Source organism: Lontra canadensis, unplaced genomic scaffold (assembly GCF_010015895.1).
Source record: "Lontra canadensis isolate GAN:19392208 unplaced genomic scaffold, GSC_riverotter_1.0 scaffold123, whole genome shotgun sequence".
NCBI lineage: Eukaryota > Metazoa > Chordata > Mammalia > Carnivora > Mustelidae > Lontra > Lontra canadensis.
In genome coordinates, this window is record NW_022631117.1 from 5,098,089 (window position 1) to 5,120,330 (window position 22,242).

Here is a 22,242-nt window from a genome sequence, read left to right on the forward strand (position 1 = left end):
CTCTGTCCTGTGCATTTTAATGCCAATGTCATCCTCTTACAGTGTATGAAAATTTGTATCTCCTAGGCTGTGGTCAGCTTTAAAAAAAAAAGATTTTATTTATTTATTTGAGAGAGAGAGAGAGAGAGAGAGAGAGTGCACAAGCAGGGGGAGCAACAGAGGGAGAGGGAGAAGCAGACTCCCCTCTGAGCAGGGAATCTGCCTTTGGGGCTCCATCCCAGGAGCTGGGAATCATGACCCGAGCTGAAGGGAGATGCCCAAAAGACTGAGCCACTCAGGCACCCCAGTGATCAGCTTCTCTTCATTTCAACCAAGTCAATAAAACTATTTACTGTTGTGACATTATTCTTAGTGTGATCGTACATAATAATCATAAATTTTGATTGGGATGAGTCAAATCTGGTGTACAATCAAGAGACAAGAATACACATTTTGCTTCTTTTATTCTCAACAACATGCCACATTTAACATATTTTCCTAGAAGCTTGAAACATTTGTTTTTAATTTTATAAGAGAAAGAGGACACAGAAGTTTTTTTTTTTAATGAGCTAATTTAGCAGCTATATCGATAGTATAGAATAGATATGGTCTCAGTGTTATAATGACCTATGAATTCAATTCAGTTTTAAAATATGAAAGCATTTGGACTTTCAGTCATCTCTGGGGATGTTTTAAGAGCTCAAATATTTTATGCACAAATACATCAACCACTAACGTCATTCCAAAATATTCAACTGCTTTGTTCTCTACTTCGATTGCTGTCTGCCCACCTTCCTGTATGAAACTACACGTTTACAAGTAAGGAGAGTTTTGCACGAGGACAATGCGGCCTGTGCTCATGACGCCTCTAAGACGACAGGACCCCAAGAGGGAGACCTAATGACAGGCTCTGAGAGGTGAGAGGGGCCTGCAGCTCATGGCCATTGAGAAATCAAGGAACATACTCTGACGTGGCAGTAAACTGGGTTGTGCCTACAATCCCAACAGGAGGTGGAGGCCAGTGTCACCGCAGGCCCTCCACAGTATGACTTGGCTTGGCCCTAATCATGATTTCAACTTTTCAAGTCCTGAAGCAGAGACCCCAGTCAAGATGATCTTGAATTCAGAGCTACAGAATAATGATAGAAGAAGGAAGAAATGGGTTTCACCTACTATGTTTGGGGGAAACTTTGGAGCGACTGAATTTGGGTGATTTGTTACACAAAATTAAAAACCAGTACACTCTCTGAATCTGTACCCATGTCCTCATGTGCATTTCACAGAACCAGTTGTCTAGAGAAGCAATTCAGGAGGCTTGGTTTACAGGTAGTTTTCTAAAATGCAGGCACTGCCTATACGAGCTTCCTTCCAGAACAAAAAGGAAAGCAATATAAATTATTTACAGTCAGATGCATGATTTAAGCCTCATTTAAGATGTAGCTTATATGAGGAGACACGTCTGGGTTGGTGGAGGAAGAGCTTGTGAAAATCCACTCCAGCACACAAGCAATGAGAACGCAGGCAAATCCTCCCTAATTAACTGGTTTCGGAACTGTGCATAAATTAATCCAAACAGGGCAACAACTGAAAGTGCATTCACTCACAAAAGATGGGTCCATCCCACTAGGAATAGTGAGCTTTCTGCTGTTATCACCACCCCTCCTCAGCTCCATGGTAGCCTTGAAACCAATGACCTCACGTCCATAGTAGCTCAGAACACCCGCGACCTGTCAGCCACTGGAAGGGACTAAACTGATTGGAGATCCCCCACAAATCTCCATTCCCAGACAATTGTCACTATTTGACGTGACTGGTGACTTCCTCAAAAGCACCATTCCTAGGACTCATCCAACAGTTCTCACAGTTTGAGAGCTCTCTCTGTGCACAGCCCTGTTCACCATCTTAAAGTGCCAAGCAGGACCCCTATAGGGAGTGTTGAATAATAGGGATGACAGTGCGTAATCTTCTCTTGCTATCATTTTATGTGCAAGAAATACTTCCAATGATTCTCCCCAGAAATAGGGTGCAAAGCAGATTTGTGTAGACAAAATTTTATGAAATGTATTTAATTTTTCCTCATAACTGTGAAGATTAAATCACCCTCCTCTCCTTCTGTTAAAACAGTGGGCCAGTTTTTCATTGATCCACTCTTATCTTGAAACTGAACGCTGCGGCCTCATATGTAAGAGTTCTGGTTCCTACAAGTCTATTTTCTTGTGGCCTGTGTGACCGAGGTCTGCCTGTAGGTGGCGCCTGAGCCGCGGCCGGAAAGACTTGCTTCCTGGTTCTGGGCAGCCGGCACAGCTGGCCCCTGGGGGGCAACGGGCTTCTCCAGCACTCGGTTCCGCACCGCACACAGCTTCTCGGGGGGGTCGGGCTGCTGCAGGGCAGTGTGGCCAACAGCCCGCCAAGGCCTGTAAATGCCCTTACACCTCCCCGGGGCAGTAAAAATAAGTAGATCGGCCTTCTGGCCGGACAGCTGTCTGTGCGCACCACTCCCAGATCCCCCAGGGGGCGGATGTCCAGAGATTTCCCAGGGGGCACCTTTCTGTAAAGTCCCACCTGAGAGGCACCACAACGTCACTGCCATTCTTGTTTCCAGGCGCCTGGGACAAGGTCAGGATTTTAACCCTGGGAGAGTGGATTCTTGTCCCTGGCGCTCTCTCTGTGCCCTGGGGTGCCTCTCCCTTGGCCGCGGTGTCTTCCTGGGGGATCTACCTCTGCTCTGTGGAGAGACGTGGGTGGGTTCTGACCTCAGCACAGGGGAGGCATTTTCTGGGCAGCTTGTGTCAGCCATGTTGGAGACAAGGCCGTCCTTGGTGGTGTCTTGAGTTCTGTGAGGGACTCTGCTTAGTCATTCTCTCAGCACTGGTGAGGGGACTTGTTGTTGGGTGATCACCTCAGTCCTAAGTGAGGGACGGGGGCAGTGGTTCCTGGCTCTCCGTTCAAGCTCTGTGAGGGGGATGGTTCCTGGGGTGCACCAGCTCAGCCCTCGGATTCCTGTCCCTGAGGGCTTCTACCTCAGCCTGCGAGAGACTCGCCTTGGGGTGTAGCTCAGCACGAGGGGGCATTTTCCCGGGGTGCTCTGTCTCAGCCATGGTGGGGCTGGGCTTCTGTGGTGTTCTGCTGGTCCCTGGTGGGGACTCTTAGTCCTGGGGAGACTTTCTGGGGGCTCTGTCCCCTCCTACGGGGGTGCCGTTCCTCGGATGCTTTAAGACGATTGTGAAACTGTCCTGGGGGGCTCCGTCTGAGCCGGGCGTGGCCGGGAGAGAACTTCACCTTGGGTGCTTGCTCAGCACTGGGGGTTTGGGCTCTTTCTTGGCGCTCCCGCTGCGGTCCGGGGAGCCGAGGGTCTTCCTCGGAAGGTCCATCTCTGCCCAGAAGGGGGTTCTCCTTGAGTGCGCTCTCCCAGCCCTGGGTGGAGGGTGCCTTGGGCTCTTGGTCCCCCTTATGGAGGTGGGCTGCTCTTCCTCGGCTACCCTGTCTCAGCCTTTGCCGGGGAGCATTCTGGGCGCTCTGCTCAACGGGTACATTCTCCCTCGTGTGGTCTGTCTCAGCCTTCGGGGTGAATTCTTAGTCGGGGGCTCTCGTGCACTTTGGGGTGGTTTGCTCTTGTTTGGATGCTCTGTCTCAGCCTGGGGTGGGGTAGTTTCCCTGGGTTTCTGTATCTCAGTCTCGCAGGGGTTCTGTCTAACCTTCTGTGGGTGGCCGTGGTCATCAAAGTGGGAATCTGGGGCTGACAGTATATGAGAGTTGGTTGCCCTCTATACTCTGTAACACTTGCTATAGGGCGTCTTCAATCTCAGTGCTCTGGTGGGTGTGCGGGGGCTCTCGTTATGTCTACATGTGCATTTTGTACTGGTTAATGTGCTTTATGGTTCATGTATGTCTTTTGAAGAGACATTCCAGGACGTGCATCCACATCTTACTGAGATATCTGTAGTTTTTTTTTTTTTTATTTCTTTTCAGCGTAACAGTATTCATTGTTTTTGCACCACACCCAGTGCTCCATGCAATCCATGCCCTCCCCAATACCCACCACCTGGTTCCCCCAGCCTCCCACCCCCCGCCCCTTCAAGACCCTCAGGTTGTTTTTCAGAGTCCATAGTCTCTCATGGTTCACCTCCCCTTCCAATTTCCCTCAACTCCCTTCTCCTCTCCGTCTCCCCATGTCCTCCATGTTATTTGTTATGCTCCACAAATAAGTGAAACCATATGATAATTGACTTTCTCTGCTTGACTCATGAGATATCTGTAGCTTTAAAATTGATTTGCTGTTCAACATATATTTATATTTATACCTATATTTAAAAATATAATTTTCTGTGTCTTCTGCTGATCTGTTTTGTTTTGTCACTCTCTTTTTTGAGAGAGAGAGAGAAGGCATGCACGCAAAAAGCAGGGAGTGACAGAGGGAGAGGGAGAGAGAGAATCATAAGCAGGTTCCCCACCCAGCACAGAGCTCAGGTTGGAGCCCAGGTTGGGGCTCAATCTCACCACCTTGAGATCATGACCTTATCCAAAGTCAAGTGTCAGATGCTTAAACAACTGAGGCACACAGGTGCCCTAAGTCATTGCCATCTTAGTATATTTTTGATGCACCGAAATTCTCAGTTTAATTAAGTCTAATTAGTCAACCTATTCATCATGGTCAGTGCTTTCATTCTTTTTAAAAGCTTTACCTTTTAAGACCATGAAAGTAATATCCTACATGTCCTTCTAGCTCTCCCATTCATGGGAGATCAGTGTTATATGGACAGGAAAGGGATCAGAGCAGAATTGCTGTTCCCCGCAGGGAGCAGGAGGACTTACTGAATGGACCACAGAGGCTTGAAGGCCCCGGTGTCAGCAATCTAGCACCCGCTGTTTTCAGAGTTATGTCTAGACTCCCTGTCTCACTGGTGTATCCACCCACCCTTGCTCCAACCCCACAGCGTTGTTATGGCTCCTACGTCTGCTGTCGGGCCGTGTGCATCTTCCAACCTGGTGCTTTTGCCTAAATAAGGTCTCAGCTATTCTAGGCCCTTCGATATCCATATACTCTGTAGTATCAGCTCATGAGTTATCCCCAATATTAACAGGGAGCTTTTAAAGTTTTAAATAAAAAATTACTTACATTTAAGCATGATGCAATAATTATTCTGGGCAGAATTGGCAATAATGACTTAATAACGAGTCTGCCCATCCACACGGTATGGATGTATCCACACGGTCCATTTACTGAGGCCTTTGATTTCTGTCCATCAGGTTTATGTTTCACGGGTAGTGCTTCAGCACACCTGTGGTTACCTTTATTCTATGGGTTTTGATTTTTTTTTAATTTTTTTATTTGTAAGTAATCTCTTCACCCAACATGGGGCTTGAACACACAACCCCAAGATCAACAGTCTCACCGTCCACTGACTGAGCCAGCCAGGTGCCCCTTGATGTGCTTGACACTGTTCTAATGGTATTTTAAATATCTTTTTCTAATCGGATTGTCATTACACAGAAATACACATGTTTTTGATTCTTGCTCTTGCATCCAGTAACTTGGCTATTGTACACTTATTAATTCTCGGTATTTTAGATATTCTACATATAGAACATGTCCACTGCGAACAATGACAACCTCAGTTCTTCTCCAAAATGTGACAGTTTTCAGTTCTTCCAGTATGTTCTTGAAAACCCAGCAGACACCATGACTTATTTAAAACTCAAGAAAAAAGAGTTGGGTCATCATTAAATACAACATTTGTGTACATTTTGTGGGGGGGGGGGTTAGGGGGAAAGTTAAGCTTTCTTAGGTTAAAGAAGTTGCCTTTCATCCGAAGTTGCTGAGGATTTTTACCATGAGTTAAGTATCCAGCATCAACCCATTTATTGCAGTGGCGTTGTGTGTTTTCCCCGGTTTTGGCTGTTTATGTAGCACATTTCACTGATAAATTTTCCAGGGTGAAACCAGTCTTCCTTCCAGCAATAGACCCAACAACGCGTGACCTTTGTTTTTTTTTTTTTTTTAATGTCCTGTGTAATTTAATTTGCTCACTATTGTTGAGGAGTTGTGTGTCTATATTCAGGAAAGAGATCTGGGTCTTTCGTTTTCCTTTTCTTCCAGTGTTTTTGGTAGATGTTAGTAACACATTTATATTGGCATCTCAAAATGAGTAGGGAACTCACACCCTTTCTTCCCTTTTCTGAAACAGTTTGCATACTGGTATTATATCCCTCCGGAATGTCTTGAAGCACTCCTCAAGAAAGCCTTCAGGTGTTCAGATTTTCTGTTTCTTCTCGGTGACTTTTGGAATGTTTCCTTGTTCTAGGAAAGTGTCTATGTCATCTCAGTTCCCAAATTTGGTATAAAGTCATTCTGGGTGTTCCTGCTGTCTTTCACAGAACTCCCTTCTGAATGCAGGTCTCGGACTCCTGCTTGGTGGCTTAGTGTTGTTTATCTGTGGCTAGACTGTCCTCGATAATCATGCGAAAGAGCCATCTTGGTCTGTTCAGGCTGCCATAGCAACATGGCAGAAACTGGGAAGGTGGCAGGGACAGAAATGTGTTGCCTAGGGCTGGGGAGGCTGGGACACCAGGACCAGGCTGCTGACACCAGGGTGATCTAGGAAGGTCGGTGGCCTAGTTCAGGGTCAGGCGCCCTCATTCTGCCCTGTGGGAGGGCTCGGTGTCTCTGCAGCCTCCTTTCTGAGGCACTGATCCGGTTCAGGAGTGGGCCACTGTCTGCACCTCAGCACCCGCCAAAGGACGTGGATGCCTCCTGATAACAGCTTCCCTGGGGGTTTGGAATTCAACACAGGCTGTTGGGGAGACACAAGTGTCAAAACACAGCATAGCTCTCACTATAGTCTTTTTGCCTCTTCCTCCATGAACAGACCTCATTCATTTGCAGCAATGTTTCTTTTCTAACAGAATGTGAAGTTGTAAGCTTCCCCCCACCCCAATTTCATGTGTCCCACCGAATCAGTCATGTGATGTTTGCTTAGAGTTCAATAGTGAGTATTGATTTAGAAGTATGTTACAAACTTTTGGAGTACCTTTCGTTGTGTTGGTAAGAAGTACTTCTTTAATTTCAATTTGTTTAGATATCATAGTCTACATGAAATTAAGGATTGGGGTTTTGGTGTCACCATTGCCAATGGTTGCCTGCTTGAGAAGAAATTATATTCTGATTAATGAATACAGGATTCTATGTGAGGCCACGATCAAGCCTATTGGGGGTCGTATCTTTCAATCTATGCATTTGCTGTCTGGGGCCTGAGCCAAGGAAATTGGCACATTGTGATTGATGCCCCCCGTAGTGGAAAATGATTGTTGGAGGCGGACATGTGCACAGAAGGATTCCATCACAGCAAACCTTAGGACTTCTTGTGGGAGTGCTACAGAAGGATGTAACCTCATTCTTCTGCTACACAGGACTTGAGTAGCAGGTAACTGAGGAGCCCTGGCAGCCACTTTGCAATCATGAGGAGGAGCCAGAACTGGGATGAAGTGGCTTCTAAATGCAGAAGAGACCCTGGGGAAGGGACCAGGCCCTTGGCCATATTATTGATGGTTTAAGGAACTAGGCAAAGGACCATGACATGGAGAGGAGGTTCCCAACCCTTGGCGACCTGTGGGCAGCAGGATAGTAGAATGTAAGATTGGCAGATATAAGCAGCAGATTACATTGCCAACAGTAGAACCACCTTGGTCTGGTGGACTTCAGTACTGTCCTAGGTTTGAATACCCTTGAATGACCACACAGTAAGGTCTATTTGTTACCCCATCCCCCAGCTGGGGTCCCCTGCTGGGCTGCCCAGCCTCAGAAAGCTATGGAAGTCTTAGGACACAGCCATTTTCCTGCCTCTCCATGTGGATTCCTGTGCTTTGCTGCTCAGCACACCAAGCCCCATGGGGGGAGGGAGAAGCATGATCTTCTGGAATTTGCCAAGGGATGTATAGCTAGGATGGGTGTGTTTCTTCCCAGCTGTGGGTGAGGGGAAATGGCTCCATGCCCTCTGGGATCCCTCTGGCCTGCTGAGATGCACCATACCTGGACTGGAGCACACACCACTGTTAGAGGGGAGAAGGTGTGGTCCTGCTCTGGCAGATCCCACTCCTGGTCCTTCTCCTCTTGCCTGACCGTGCTGCCTTCCCTGACCAGCCTGTGTGAGATGCACAAGCAGGTCAAGTTCCTGATGCTGTAGCTGCATTAACATGAACAGGCCGTGCCACAAGTGAAAATCTTGCACAAGGGGAGTCCCTTCCCATTCAAGCTCTGGCTCACCTGCCTTTCTGCCTTGGACTTCTACAGCTTCTCTGGTGTCTGGTGACAGAATGGGCCCCAGATGCAAAGACCTTTCTACAGGGTGGTCACTCCTAGTCAGCAGAGGAAGCAATCCAACTGTGGGTGTAGTCAGAGAGCCCCCAGAGCAGCCACGTGCATGCTGAAGAAATGCCTGGCTGATGGCTCAGGACGCATTGTGGAAGAGGGAAGGTACAAGATTGTAAGAGCCAGGCCCCACAGGTGGAATGCTTGCATTCTTTCCCACGTTTTTCTTTAAACTCCATTTAGGTAACATAGAGATACTATTAGTGTCAGGTGTAGAACTGAGTGATTTCACACGTCTGTACAACAGCCGGTGCTCATCACACAAGTGCCCTCCTTCATCCCTGTCACACACATGTCCCCAAGCCCACCTCCCCTCCACGACCCTGAGTTTGTTTTCTGCACTTAGGAGTCTGTTTTCTGGTTTGCCCTTCTTTCCCTTGCCCCGTGGTCATCTGTTTGTTTCTTAAATTCTGCATGGGAGCGAACTCGTTTGCTGTTTGCCTTTCTCTGACGGACTTATTTTGCTTAGCATTCTGCTCTCTAGCTGCACCCAGGTCATTGTGCATGGCAAGATTTCACTGTTGTTGACAGCAGAGTAATATTCTGCTGTAGATGTACACCATGTCTTCTTTTTCCGTTTAACTGTCAGTCACCAGTCTGGCTCTTCCCAGAGTTCAGCTACTGTCGGCGATGCTGCTGTAAACATCAGGGTGCAGGTACCCCTTCAAATCAGTATTTTTGTGTTCCTTGGGTAAATACCCGGTACTACAAATGTTGGGTCATAATGTAGTTCTATGGTAACGTCCTGAGATACCTCCATCCTCTTTCAGAATGGTTGCTTTTTAATCATTAATGGAACATGTTTCTTAATGCTCCTCAGGAAGTGATGAGTGATAAAGCAGAGGACTTCGCTGTTGGGCCCAAAAGTCAAGTGAAACGTTCTGGAAAATCCATCACTCCACCTCCATTTAAGAAAAGGCTGAGCATGCCTCTGCTGTCAGTGAGAGAGGAAGGAGAGGGATCATCCCAGCCTGAGGGCTCAGCCATGTCCTTGGAAGATGGTGAGGATGCCTGTGTTCCCCTACCCTCCCTGACCTGACCCAGGGCAGCCCTGCCTCTGGCTCCTGCATGCCTCAGGGTCATTTCTGATCAAGGTCCCTGGCTTTGGGTGAGGCTGTCATTAATTTCTCAGCCACACTGGACCAGGTGTTCACTCTGTCCTTCATGGAGACATTCCTGGCTTCCCAGCCTCTGCACTCTACTGGTTCCCTTCTCCTTTCTGATTTCCTTTCTCTCCTCTTAACACTGTCACCATTCCTGAGTCCCACCGTTATACTGTCCCTCAATCCACACTGCCTTATCACTCAGCAAGCTGTTCCAGAGCTTCCGAGCTCACGTCCTGCTTTCCCACCTGAATGTGTGTGGCCCATTTATTCCCATGTACCCAGAGTGACCATGTCCACACAGAAATCAGATCATTACATGCATATCCTGAAACCCATCATTAATTCCACAAGCACTCAGAACAGAGTCTGAGCTCCTGACTCTGGTCTCCAGACCTTGCACCTCCTGACCCTGCCATCCTCTCCTGCCATCTCATGTCCTCTCTGTGTCTTCCTTGCTCTCTCTGCCTCTGACCTTTGTTCCATGGCCCAGGCTTGTCCCCTTGTAGGGGCCATGCACAGCCTTCATGGCTATCAGACTGCCTCCTCTGCATGCGCACAAGCCAGCTCTGTCTCTTGCTCCTAGCTCTGCCCAGGGCACCCTGCCGGACCCGGCATCATGGAGGCTTCCTTTGCCACTCTGGCTCACATCCCTGCTGACTTCTTCCTTACACAAAATCAAATTGTGTTATTCCCTTTGCTCATTGTACATGTACTCTTTGACATCCACAGTAGTTATAACTTCCAAAAGGAAAGGGTCCTTCTGTCTGGTTCACTGCTGATCCCCACTGTTGTCTTGATGTTCGGCACAGAGGAGCATGAGTGAATGAAGTAGACATGTCACACATGGAGTAAAAAATTTGTTTTCGGAGACAAAAAAGCCAGATGAGGAAGATCATTTACTGACTGGGATTTCTAGTGATTTAGTGCTAATATCAGGCATCGTGACATTAAGTGACACGTTCAGCTCTTCCCCTTGTAGAGTGCATCAAGGGAACATTGAATCCTGAGTCCCAGGGCTCTGTGAATGTTTGTTGATTCGTTGTATTGTCCAAGTCTGTTTCTGTGTGTATGTGTAGTGACAAGAATAGAAGAGGCTTCTTTGTTGTATTGTTTTTCCTGAGGTTAAATTTCATACCTGATACATCTATCTTGTACATTCTCCTGCTATGAAAAGAAATATTAGAGACTGTGAAGCACATGGATGTGCGTATGGGGTTGTTGAAATGCACGTCATTGCAGCTCCTCATTCAGTTAGGTTTCCAGACGCACCTGTCATTCACAGTGTCCACGGGGAGGGGAGGGAAAGTGGTTGATCACCACCTGATGGCTTCTGGTCAAAATCTGATCTCCAGAGCTTGTGAGTATGGCAGGAGATAGTATTTGACACAGTTAGATTCTTTGTATCGTAATGTAGCCAGAGTCAACAAGGGTGGGCTGATTCACAGACCTGGTAGTGATGCACTGGTGGGAAGAATCATTCCCAGCTGTCTCTCTGCAGATGAGCCCAAGGTCACAGCAATGTCTGTGTTGGGAGATGTGCCAGATCAACTACCAATACCAGTGAAAATCAATATGGAAATAAAAGAGCGAATAAGGAATGAAATTCAACAGTTTGGAGGAAGTAAGTAAAATAAGAATTTCTGTCCATGAAACCACAGGAAATCATTCCCATTCTATGAATCAGAATAGATTCAACTGATAAAATCTTGAGTTTCATCCTTTGCCAGAATTGGGTTTTCCCAGTTAGAATAGTTCCTCTTCATTTTGACTGAAATGTCCCAGTAACCCTTTTTCTCTTGTTCTTTTGTATTTCTTAATTGGTTATTGTGTACTAGATTCCATTGCTGGGTATGTTCAGATGTCTGAAAGTAAGGATGGAACGCACAGGTACTCTGTAACATTCTAGCCCTAGAATGAGCTCTGAGTCTCCAAGATTGAGTTCTATCTCCTCTTTGTACTTTAGAAATACTGAATTTTTTTCTAAATATCTTCAGAATATGAAAATATCCTCAAATTGCTTGAAGGAATGCAAGGATCTCCAGAAGTGCAGAAAAAATTTGTTGTATATGCCATGAAGGAAGCGGCAAGGTGAGTGTAGGAGGAACTGTCCAGTAATGTTTCACTGCAGAGCCAGTGCACTGCTTGGTGAGGGGTGGAGTTGGGCCCTGCCTGATTTTTCTCAAACCCTGATCCTCACTCAGAGTTCATGTTGTCTCCACTTATTTAGATTGATATTATCTGAGTCTCACTCATTCTTGCAAGCTCAAGGAACCTTCTGTTCACACCCGAGTTTGAGGTGGGCCTTGACCTTGAACTGGCACTCTCTGTATTTACTGGATTGTCTCTCACCATGCACATGTGTTTTTTTTGTTCTCCTATAAACTGAGATTCTCTTTGCATTTTCTACAGAGCGTCCTGCAACATCGGTTCTTTGGGTATCATTTGGTTAATGACTTGTCTCTTTATTTTCAGATATGAAAGACAAGACTTAATAAATCAACTTGGGAATGCTCTAGATAAACTAGAATGTGACCAGTATCTCAAGAAAGATATTGGTTCCCTAAACTTATAGTCCTGTTATCACAATCATCAATGAGAAAGCAGAACCAGTTGGCTGTCTTGGAATGCAACCAGATATTGTTGACTCCTCCCAGCATGAGTTAGCTAAGAAATTGTCTTCTTGAGGCTAAGAAAAAGCACTGCAACTTTCATGTTACAAGTTTCTGTTAGTAAACGTTGGGCTTTTGCCCTAAGCATTTTGTCTGAATGGCTAAACTGGTGTTTTTCTGTTTCTTTTCGACTGAGTTTGGGGATATTATTAAATCACCAAGTAAATATTTTTCTTTTCCTTGGCATGCTCTGGAACTCACTGGTAGTTATGACTGGGTACTGTCTAACTATTTCTTATTCCCTTTGTCTGGGACAACCTCTCAGCGGGTTCTGGTGCTCGTCCTGAGGGGATGACTCACAACTTAATTCCTGGAGGGTCTGGACCAGTAGGTGTTCTGCCTGGATTGTGTTGTTGAAATATCCCATTAACTAATCACAGATACCTGGGAGTACCAAGAAGAACTCTAGATATTTCACACATACTCCTTATTAGGCCATATGGGTTGGCAATCCAGCTTCCTTTGATAGTCACGTTCCATGTCTCCACATCACGGAGGAACCTCATTTTTGGTCATTGATTGAGAGGGATGAGAATCCAACGTGGTTGTTTGGGCAGTCTCAATCTGCATTTCAGGGGAGTCAGTGAGGTCACGTGTTGAAAACATTTCTCCACTTGCTGATCCTAACCTTGTGGGGAAGAGAAAGGAAATTTTGCTCCTAGATACATAAGCAGCAATAATGAGCAGAAGTCTTTACGCTGCTATCCTTTACTTGCTGAAGACAAGAGTTGTGTCTGTTACGGGAACAGCTCCATCTATCTGACCCTGAGAAGGAGCATTCCACTTCCCAGGTTATATTGTCCCCATCCCACACGGCACTGCCACCATGGTACAACCATAACTGAGGCTTCAGAAGATCATACCACAGTTCAACTGAACCATCACTTCAGGATGATAGGAAACATAATAGCTGTGAGATCCATGAGCATGTTACCTGGGAAGCAAGTTCCATGTTTATAAGTGATGCAGTGTGGAATTCCATGATGTTGGGAAGGAATTTTCTAAGTCCACACATGGTGTTCTCTAAAGTACCCTGGGTGAGAAGGAAAATCCCTACCGAGAATAAAGGTGTGTTCATGTACAAAGAGCTGCCCTCTCCCCAGTTATTTTTGAAGCAGACCAAGATCATCAATCTGCCACTGGTAGTTAGCTGACTGACCCCGTGGGGGTATGGTGCCATATCAGGTGCCCAGTGTCGGTCTGTGCTGCTGGCAGATGGAGCAGTCATCAGTATCTGCAATACCATGAGTCTTGCTGAGTGGAAGTTCATGTTTGTGTTCGATGCACAACCTTCATTCCCGCTTCCATGATCATGATGCACCATTACTGCATGGAAGATGGAGGGGTGCACCTCGGGAGGTATGAGGGTGGTCCTCGGAGCTCAGAGAGGCCTCAGCTGAGGGACAGCAAGGAAATGGGGACCTCAGTGTTACAGCCTTGAGAAACTACACCTGCCAATAACCTGAAAGGGCTTGGAAGTAGTTTCTCTCCATGACTCTCCAGTTAATGACCCAGCATGGTCAACATTTTGACTTCAATTCCACGTGACCCAGTCACGAAGAGAACCTCATCAAGCCTGCCTGGACTTCTCAGCTACAGGACTGTTTGAGAATATATTTATCTAGTTCTAAGCTGCTAAATGTGTGCTGACTGATATGCAGGAAGAGAAGTCTAAAATAGGTTGGGCCTGCATATTGGTAAGTAAGAACTGGAAATCACACATGATGTTCCTTCTTTTCCAGTCAACTGGTCACTGGGAATGTACGTGAGGTCATATCAGAGAACTTTGTCTTGTTCTGGGCCCCACTCCAAGCTGGTAGGTTTTCAGGTCACTTGAAGATGGGTGCCACACTCCAGTGAGTTCTGTGTTACATTCAGCCCCTGAGGTAAGAAGCGGCTTATTGCCAGCCTTTCAAGCTGAAGCCAAACTCTGGTGGTATTTACTGATAGGGGAAAAACCATTTCCCCCCTCAATAACATATGCCGGGTGCCTTGGTAGATGTTTGATTGCTAAAACAACAAAAGCACATGTAGACAAGCAGCTGTACTTGGAATAGTCATGTGGTGAGGATTATTATAATTTCCTGTCCTTCTCCAAGGTCTGTCTGTTTCTGGACCAGACATATAGGTAGGTTGCCAGGGATGTCCTAGAATCACGACCTGCCCCTTTCAAATCTCAATGCTGTATAATCAGTCCATTCCCTCCAAGGTGAAATGTTGCATTTTCTTTTACTATCTTCATAGGTAGGTAGTTCTCATGGCTTCTACTTGGCCTTTCCACCATGGTAGCCTTCATTTCACAGGTCAGAGAGCCAACATGGGAATTCTGTCATCTTCTTATTCTAAGTATAAACTCTGAATTGGAGGAAATTAATAACCAGACAGTGGATTCAGGGACCTATCACTGAGATGGACATGAGGTAAAACCACATTGATTCCATGACTTACATGAGCCATTTCTGTAACCCATGAAGTTGTAGTTCTCAAATATTAATGTCAGTTCAGAGCCAGTATCAAATCATCTCTTAGAATTTGGTTTACTAACTTTCTACCATGTGTCATCACCCTAGTACTTGGCCACAGGTCCGTTGGGGGAAGGTTGTGGTAATGATTAACAGCATAAATATTTGGCAGTGTAGCATGGTCCTTGCTTGAGGGCAATCCCACAGTCATTTCTGACCAATAGAGAAGAGAAATGCCACCACAGAGATCCTCACAGTAATTTCTGACCAACAGAAAAGAGAAATGCTGCCAGGGAGCTCCCCGAGATGTTTGAGTTCCCCTTAGAGAGCAATTTATCACAGACTTGATGACAGTATCCTCTGGACCTCTGGAAGTGAGTGAACACCATCTTATGTGGTAAATTCACTCTAATGTTCCCATCTCCTTAAGCCTTTGGATTTCTTCCTTTGTAGTACACCAGGAAACATCTTGCATTTCTCCTTGTGTCCTTTGGAACTTGCCCAGTAAACCAAGGGTGGAAGACTAAATGTTTTAGGGGTCTCCCCAGGAAACTCATGTTGAAATCCTCATGCCTGATTCGATAGTATTAGAATGTGGAACCTTTGGGAAATAACAAGGTCAGTAGGGTGGAGCCCTCATAAATGGCATCAGTGCCCTTATGAAAGAGAACCCAGAGAGTTCCCTTGCCCCTTCCAACACGTGAGGACACAGCAAGAAGATGGCCGTCTGTGATCCAGGAAACTGGCCCTTGCCAGACACCAGACCTGCTGATACTTTGATCTTGGATTTCCCAGAATCCAAATCCGTGATAAATATGTTTGCTGCTTATGCCACTCAGTCTGGAGCGTTTTCTTAGAGCAGCCTTAACACACCAAGACAGCAACAAAGCAAATGATGAAAGGCTTCTCTAACCCTGAAGCAGAAGCATTTTTTTTTTTTACATTTAAGAAATTATTTATTTATTTTTAAAATTTCTTTTCAGTGATCCAGAATTCATTGTTTATGCACCACACCCAATGCTCCATGCAATATGTGCCCTCCATAATATCCACCACCAGGCTCACCCAACACCCCACCCCTCTCCCCTTCAAAACCCTCAGTTTGTTTCTCAGAGTCTACAGTCTCTCATGGTTTGTCTCGCCCTCCAGTTTCCCCCAAATCACTTCTCCTCTCCATCTTCCCATGTCCTCCATGTTATTCCTTATGCTCCACAAATAAGTGAAACTATATGATAATTGACTCTCTCTGCTTGACTTATTTCACTCGGCATAATCTCTTCCAGTCCCATCCATGTCAGTACAAAAGATGGGTATTCATCCTTTCTGATGGAGGCCTAATACTCCGTAGTATATATGGACCATATCTTCTTTATCCATTTATCCGTTGAAGGGCGTCTTGGTTCTTTCCACAGTTTGGTGACTGTGACATTGTTGCTATAAACGTTGGGGTACAGATGGCCCTTCTTTTCACTACATCTGTATCTTTGGGGTAAATACCCTGTAGTGCAATGAAGCAAAGAAGGGAGCTGGGGGATATTGGAGGGGGAGACGAACCATGAGAGACTATGGACTCTGAGGAACTAACTGAGGGTTTTGGAGGGTCGGGGGGTGGGAGGTTGGGTGAGCCTGGTGGTGGGTATTGTGGAGGGCATGTATTGCATGGAACGCTGGGTATGGTGCATCAACAATGAATTCTGAAACACTGAAAAGAAATTTAAAAAATAAATAAAACATTTTAAAAAGTGCATTTCATCCAGAGTCTGGGCTTAATAAGCCTACATTGATAAATGTGGTCTGATTCAACTCTGTTTTCCTTCTACCTCCATACCTCACCACAAAGAACTATTTTCATGCAAATCCCCCAATATTTTGTATATATGGATTTTAAAATGTTGGAGATCTTTGGGTGACTTTTCTATCTCTGCAAGTGTCTATCACTTTGCTTTATACTATTTGGCCTGTAGGAATATGAGACTCGTTAAGGGATTTGGAAGGAAAAGGAGGCAGTGGGCATAGCTTCTGGGGCAGATCAGTGGGGTCCCAAAAGGCTGCTACCTCAGGCAAGACCATTACTGCTTCTTCAGACCAAGGGGAAATAACCTCCTCAGACAGGAGGAAGATTTGCTTCTACTGGCAAATCATCTCACAGAATTTAGCCGTTCAAGTTCCCCAGCTTCATCAGGGTCTGCATCTGGGTCCCACTCCGGGTTTCAGGATCCCAGCCATTACTTAATCAGTGCCCTAACCTGAAGGCCAGAGACCTTGGGAGTATGAGCATTCACATTGTGTGGTAAACCAGCCGGTCACAGGATTAGACTTTGGCTAGGGTTTGCCCACATCTTGACCCTGAAGTGACAAGAAGTAACTGGAGCCAGTTCACTGAAGCTTTCTGTTCCTTATGTGGACCTTGAAGTGAGACTTTTAGGACCTGAACATATTTCATCCCTTAGTTCCCCAGGGGATTTAGAAGCAATGGTTGATCTCAGTTATAGCCCTTATTTTGACAAATGTGTTCACAGGTATCTTCTACTTGCTTACTTGTTTTATTTTTTACATATTTTAAAATTTAAATTCAATTAATTAACATGTATATATTATTGGTTTCAACGTAGAGGCCTGTGATTCACCTCTCATATATAACACCCAGTTCTCATTACATCACATGCCCTCCATAATGTCCAACACCCAGTTACCCCATTCCACCACCCCACTCCCCTCCAGCAACCCTCAGTTTGTTTCCTATGATTAAGAGCCTCTTATGGTTTGTCTCCCTCTCTGATCTTGTCTTGTTTTCTTTTTCCTCTCTTCCCCTATGATCCTCTGTCTTGTTTCTTAAATTCCACATACCAGCGTGGTCATATGATAATTGTCTTTCTCTGATTGACTTATCTCCCTTAGCATAGTATACCCTCTAGTTTCATCCATGTTGTAGTAAATGGCAAGATTTCCTTTCTTTTTTGGTGGCCGAGTAGTATTCCATTTAATGTATATACCACATCTTCTTTACCCATTCATCTGTCCATGGGCATCTGGGATCTTTCCATAGATGACTATTGTGGACATTGCTGCTATAAACATTGGGGAGCAGAGCATGTACCCTTTGGAATCACTATTTTTGTATCTTTTGGATAAATACCTAGTAGTGAAATTGCGGGGTTGCAGGGTATCTACTTGCTTACCTGTATCTTTGCCTTTTATAAGACTTCATTTTAGGTATCCAAAGATGATAATTTGAGACATTTATTTGCTGCTTGCAATGGACTACCAGTCCCCATTAAAAACTGGAATAAATGTCACCAATGGCGTTATTACTGTTTTTCTACACATTCAGAGCTAACACTCCTTTTGTTTTACTTGAGTTATTTAGATTTTAATAACATTAAAAAAATAAAAACAATTACAAAATTTTTAAGAAGTCAAATAGTGGACACTAAAGGAGTATTCTTAGTTCATTTTCTTTCAAATCATAGCAGTGTACATATTGCATTTCTCCTCCCAAATATTACCTTTTATAATCTCATTATTCACTTCTACCTCTTTATAACAAGCCACTTTCTTTTCTTTTCATTTTTTATTTTTGTTTTTCTTCCAAATTTTTGTTTAAATTTGAGTTAGTTAATATAATGTATGTTGGTTTCAGGAGTAGAATTTAGTGATTCACTTACATACAACACCCAGAGCTCATCACAACAATTGCCCTCCTTAATCTTGATCACACATTTAGCCATTTCCCCCACTTCCCTCCACCAACCCTCAGTTTGTTCTCTCTCATTAAGAGTCTCTTATAGTTTGCCTCCCCCTCTCCTTCTCTTTTCCCCCCCTTGCATAGGTCCATCTGTTTTGTTTCCTAAATTCCACATACGAGTGAAATCATATGGTATTTGTCTTTCTCTGACTGACTTATTTCGCTTAGCATAATACACTCTAGCTCTTTCCACATTGTTGCAAATGGTAAAATTTCATTCTTTTTACTGTCTGAGCAATATTTCATTGTGTGTATGTGTGTATAGATAGATAGATATACACATTGTATATATCAGTGGGGGAGATGAACCATGAGAGACTATTAACTCTGGGAAACAAACTGAGGGTTTTAGAGGGGAGACAGGTGGGGGGGATGGGTTAGCCCAGTGATGGGTGCTAAGGAGGGCATGTATTGTAATGAACATTGGGTGTTATATGCAAATAATGAATCATGGAACACTACATCAAGAACTAATGAAGTACAGGGCGCCTGGGTGGCTCAGTGGGTTAAGGCCTCTGCCTTCGGCTCAGGTCATGATCCCAGGGTCCTGGGATCGAGCCCCGCATCGGGCTCTCTGCTCAGCAGGGAGCCTGCTTCCTCCTCCCTCTCTCTCTGCCTGCCTCTCTGCCTACTTGTGATCTCTATCTGTCAAATAAAAAAAAAAAGAACTAATGAAGTACTATATGGTGACTAACATAACATAATAAAAAAGAGAGAGAAGGGAATTCAACAATATGGACAAAGTAAGTAGCATCAGAATTTATTATCGTGAAACCACAGGAATTCTTTCCCATTCTGTGATGTAAACTAGATTGAATGGACCTCTTAAATTTCATCCTTTGCCAGAATTGTGTTTTAATATAATTTAGCATGGTTCCTCTTTATTTTGACTGAAATGTCCCAATAAAACTTTTTTCTGTCATTTTTCTTTTGTATTACTTAATTGGTTATTGAGTACCAGAGTTCCATTGGTGGATCTGCTTGGGTATCTGATTGTAACCATGGAAAACACAGGTACTCTAACATTCTAGCCCTTGAATAATTCTGGAGACACCAAGATGGAGTTCTACCTCCTCTTTGTACTTTAGAAATACTGAAGATTTTTTTCTAAATATTTCCAGAATATGAAAGAGTCTTCAAATTGCTTAAAGGCATGGAAGCATCTTTAGAATTGTGGGAAAAATTTTGTTTTATTTTCCATCAAAGAAACAGCAAGGTGGGTATAGAGAGAAACTGTAGCACAGCGGGGTCCAGTGTGGTGGGGTTGAGGGGGAGAGGGTGGGCCCGGCCTGTCCTTTCTCAACCCTGGTCTTCAATCAGATTTCCTGTTGTCTCTGTCATTATTTAGACTGATATTATCTGAGTCTCATTTACTCTTCCAAATTCAAGAATTCTGTTCACATCAGAGTTTGAGGTAGGTGTTGACCCTGAACTGACACTCTTTGTATTTTCTGGATTGTCCTTTATCATGACAGTCCATTTCCTATTCCCATATAGATTGAGAGTTCCCCTTTATACCCCCCATGGAGCCTCCTACATTATGGGTTCTTTGGGTGTTTTTTGGTTAATGACTTGTCTCTTTATTTTCAGATTTAAAAGACAAGACTTAATAAGGCACCCGCAAAAGGCATTAGAAAAATTAGAACCTGACCACCTCCTCAAGAAAGACAATCACACCCCGAAATTGTAATTCTATTAATATGTTATCAATGTGTAACCTGAACCAGTTTGCTCTCCTAGAATGGAACTTTTTGATGCCTTCTAGCACATGTTAGTTAAGAAGATTGTCCTCTTGAGGCATTGGATCTTTAATGTTATAAATTTCTGTTAGTAAAGTTGGATTTAGCAATGCATTTAAAAGCATAATTTGCTATTTGTCTTTTTGTTTTCTCCCTGAAGTAGGGAAATGCTCTGAAGTGACCAGTCTACATTATATCCTAGCTCCTTAGCTGGTCACAGGACTATAGCTGGTATTTATAGCTGTCTTCTACACTAGCCATTTATTTTCTTAAATTTTATATTTTAAGTAATGTGTACCCAATATGGGGCTCGAACTCACAACCTCGAGATCAACAGTCACTTGCTCCACTGACTGAGCCAGCCAGCACCCTATAAGGTTATCCATTTCTTTTCCTTTTGCCTGAGATCATCCCCTCAGCTGGTCATGTGGCTTGGCCTGAGGGGATGACTCACAGCTTAAATACTGATGGACCTGATGATTAGATGTCCTGCCCGAAATGAGTTGCTATAATTTCCCTTTGACTTTAATCACCAACATGAGAGTGCTGAGAAAAACCCAAACATCATGGACATAGTCCTCCTCAGGATTTTGTGTCATGGCATCCTTGTGTTCTCACCAGTCAGGTTCCATCTCCCCACAATGCTTAGCGTAAGGTCCTATTTAGCCAGAGCGATTCCATCTTGGATTAAACAGTCATTTTGTTGTTTATGCAGTAAAACTTAAACTGACCCTGTCCCCCCCCCACCAGGGGACTTACTCAAAAGCAAGTCTGGGAAACCAGTCGCAGGTAACAAAGCCCAAATACAAGGGTAGCTACCAAGGAGTATGGGCCCCGCCCTTTGGGTGCCTTTTGGGCACCAATTCTGACCAAGGTGATAGGCTAGTTCAAATATCTACTATAGGGTAAATTGTAATTCAACTGGTCACTTATGTGTGGCCTAGCATGACTGTGCAGCTTTCTCTGCGTGTTACAACCTCATTGACCACCTGTGCATGGCCAGGCCCAACCACATGGCCCTTGCCCTTAAAAGCTAGTCTGTAAGGCAGAGAGAGGTCACCTCTTTGTCAGAGATGGCCCTGACTGGTCAGTTTGATTCTCGATGCTTGGCGCAAAATAAAGCTTTGCTTGACCTTCGCTTTGTATCAGTCTCGTTCCTTTGACCGTGGACCCAACATCGGGATCCCCATGTTTGCTTGATGATTGACAGAGAGGAACACTCCAGCCTGAGCTCTTGGCAGAGTCTGTTTGCATCTCAATGGAGTCATTGTTAGGGCTCTTGTGGAAAGCATTTCTCCTTTGGATAAAGCCATCTAGTGCAGGGAAGCCCAAGGTTGTGGGGACCAAGAAGCAAAATTTGGCTCCTGGATACATAAGAGTAATAATGAGAGGAGCCCCTCACATTGCCATCCCTTCATTAATAAAGATGTGAATCATGTTTATGGGAGAGACATCCGCATACACTGGTCAATGAGGTAGAGGATTTACATCCTCTAAAATTATATTACCCCAGCCCCTCAAGGTACTGCTGCCAAGTTAGAACCATAACTGTGGGTTTAAAAGATCATTCCAGGACATTTTTGAGACCTTCACTTCGGGATGTTGAGGTAGATAATACACCTACTGAATTCGATAAACATGTGCCCTGAGAAGCACTTTCCTTGTTTGCAAGTGATGCTTTGTGGAGTACCATAACAGTGGGTAAGGCATTTTCTAAATCCATGAATGTCGGTTTTCTCAAAAATCTATGGGTGGAAAGGAAGATCCATTTCCAGTATCAGTGTCTGAGTACAAAGTGTTCCCTTTCCCTGATGAAAGGAAACCAAAATAATCCATCTGCCTATTGATATTAGCTGACTGACCACTTGGGGGATGTGGTGCCATATCAGGAGCTCAGTGTTGGTCTGTGCTGCTGGCCATGGAGCAGTCGGTAGTATCGGCAACACCACCAGTCTTGCTAAGTGGAATTTCATGTTTATGGTCCTGCATAATCTGCATTCCTCTTTCCATGACTATGATGCATCATTACAGCTTGGAAGATGGAGGGGGTGCACCTAGGGAGGTATGGGGGTGGTCCTAGGACTTCAGAGTGGCCTCAGCTGAGATATAGCAAGGCAATGGGGACCTCAGTCCTACAACCTTACAAAACTAGAGGTGCCACTCACCTGGAAGGGCTT

The 22,242-nt window shown here is 44.8% G+C and overlaps 1 protein-coding gene across 1 annotated transcript; it reads left to right on the forward strand.

The window, feature by feature from the left end:
- Positions 1 to 2,568: 2,568 nt before the first annotated feature.
- Positions 2,569 to 20,012, forward strand: LOC116857413 (integrator complex subunit 6-like; the record flags this gene model as incomplete). The annotated part of the gene is made up of 5 exons (XM_032841451.1): positions 2,569 to 2,595; positions 9,165 to 9,345; positions 10,949 to 11,071; positions 11,445 to 11,538; positions 19,917 to 20,012. Coding segments are annotated over exons 2-5 (488 nt in total), but the record flags the coding sequence as incomplete, so codon positions are not given.
- Between the last annotated feature and the right edge of the window lie 2,230 nt (positions 20,013 to 22,242).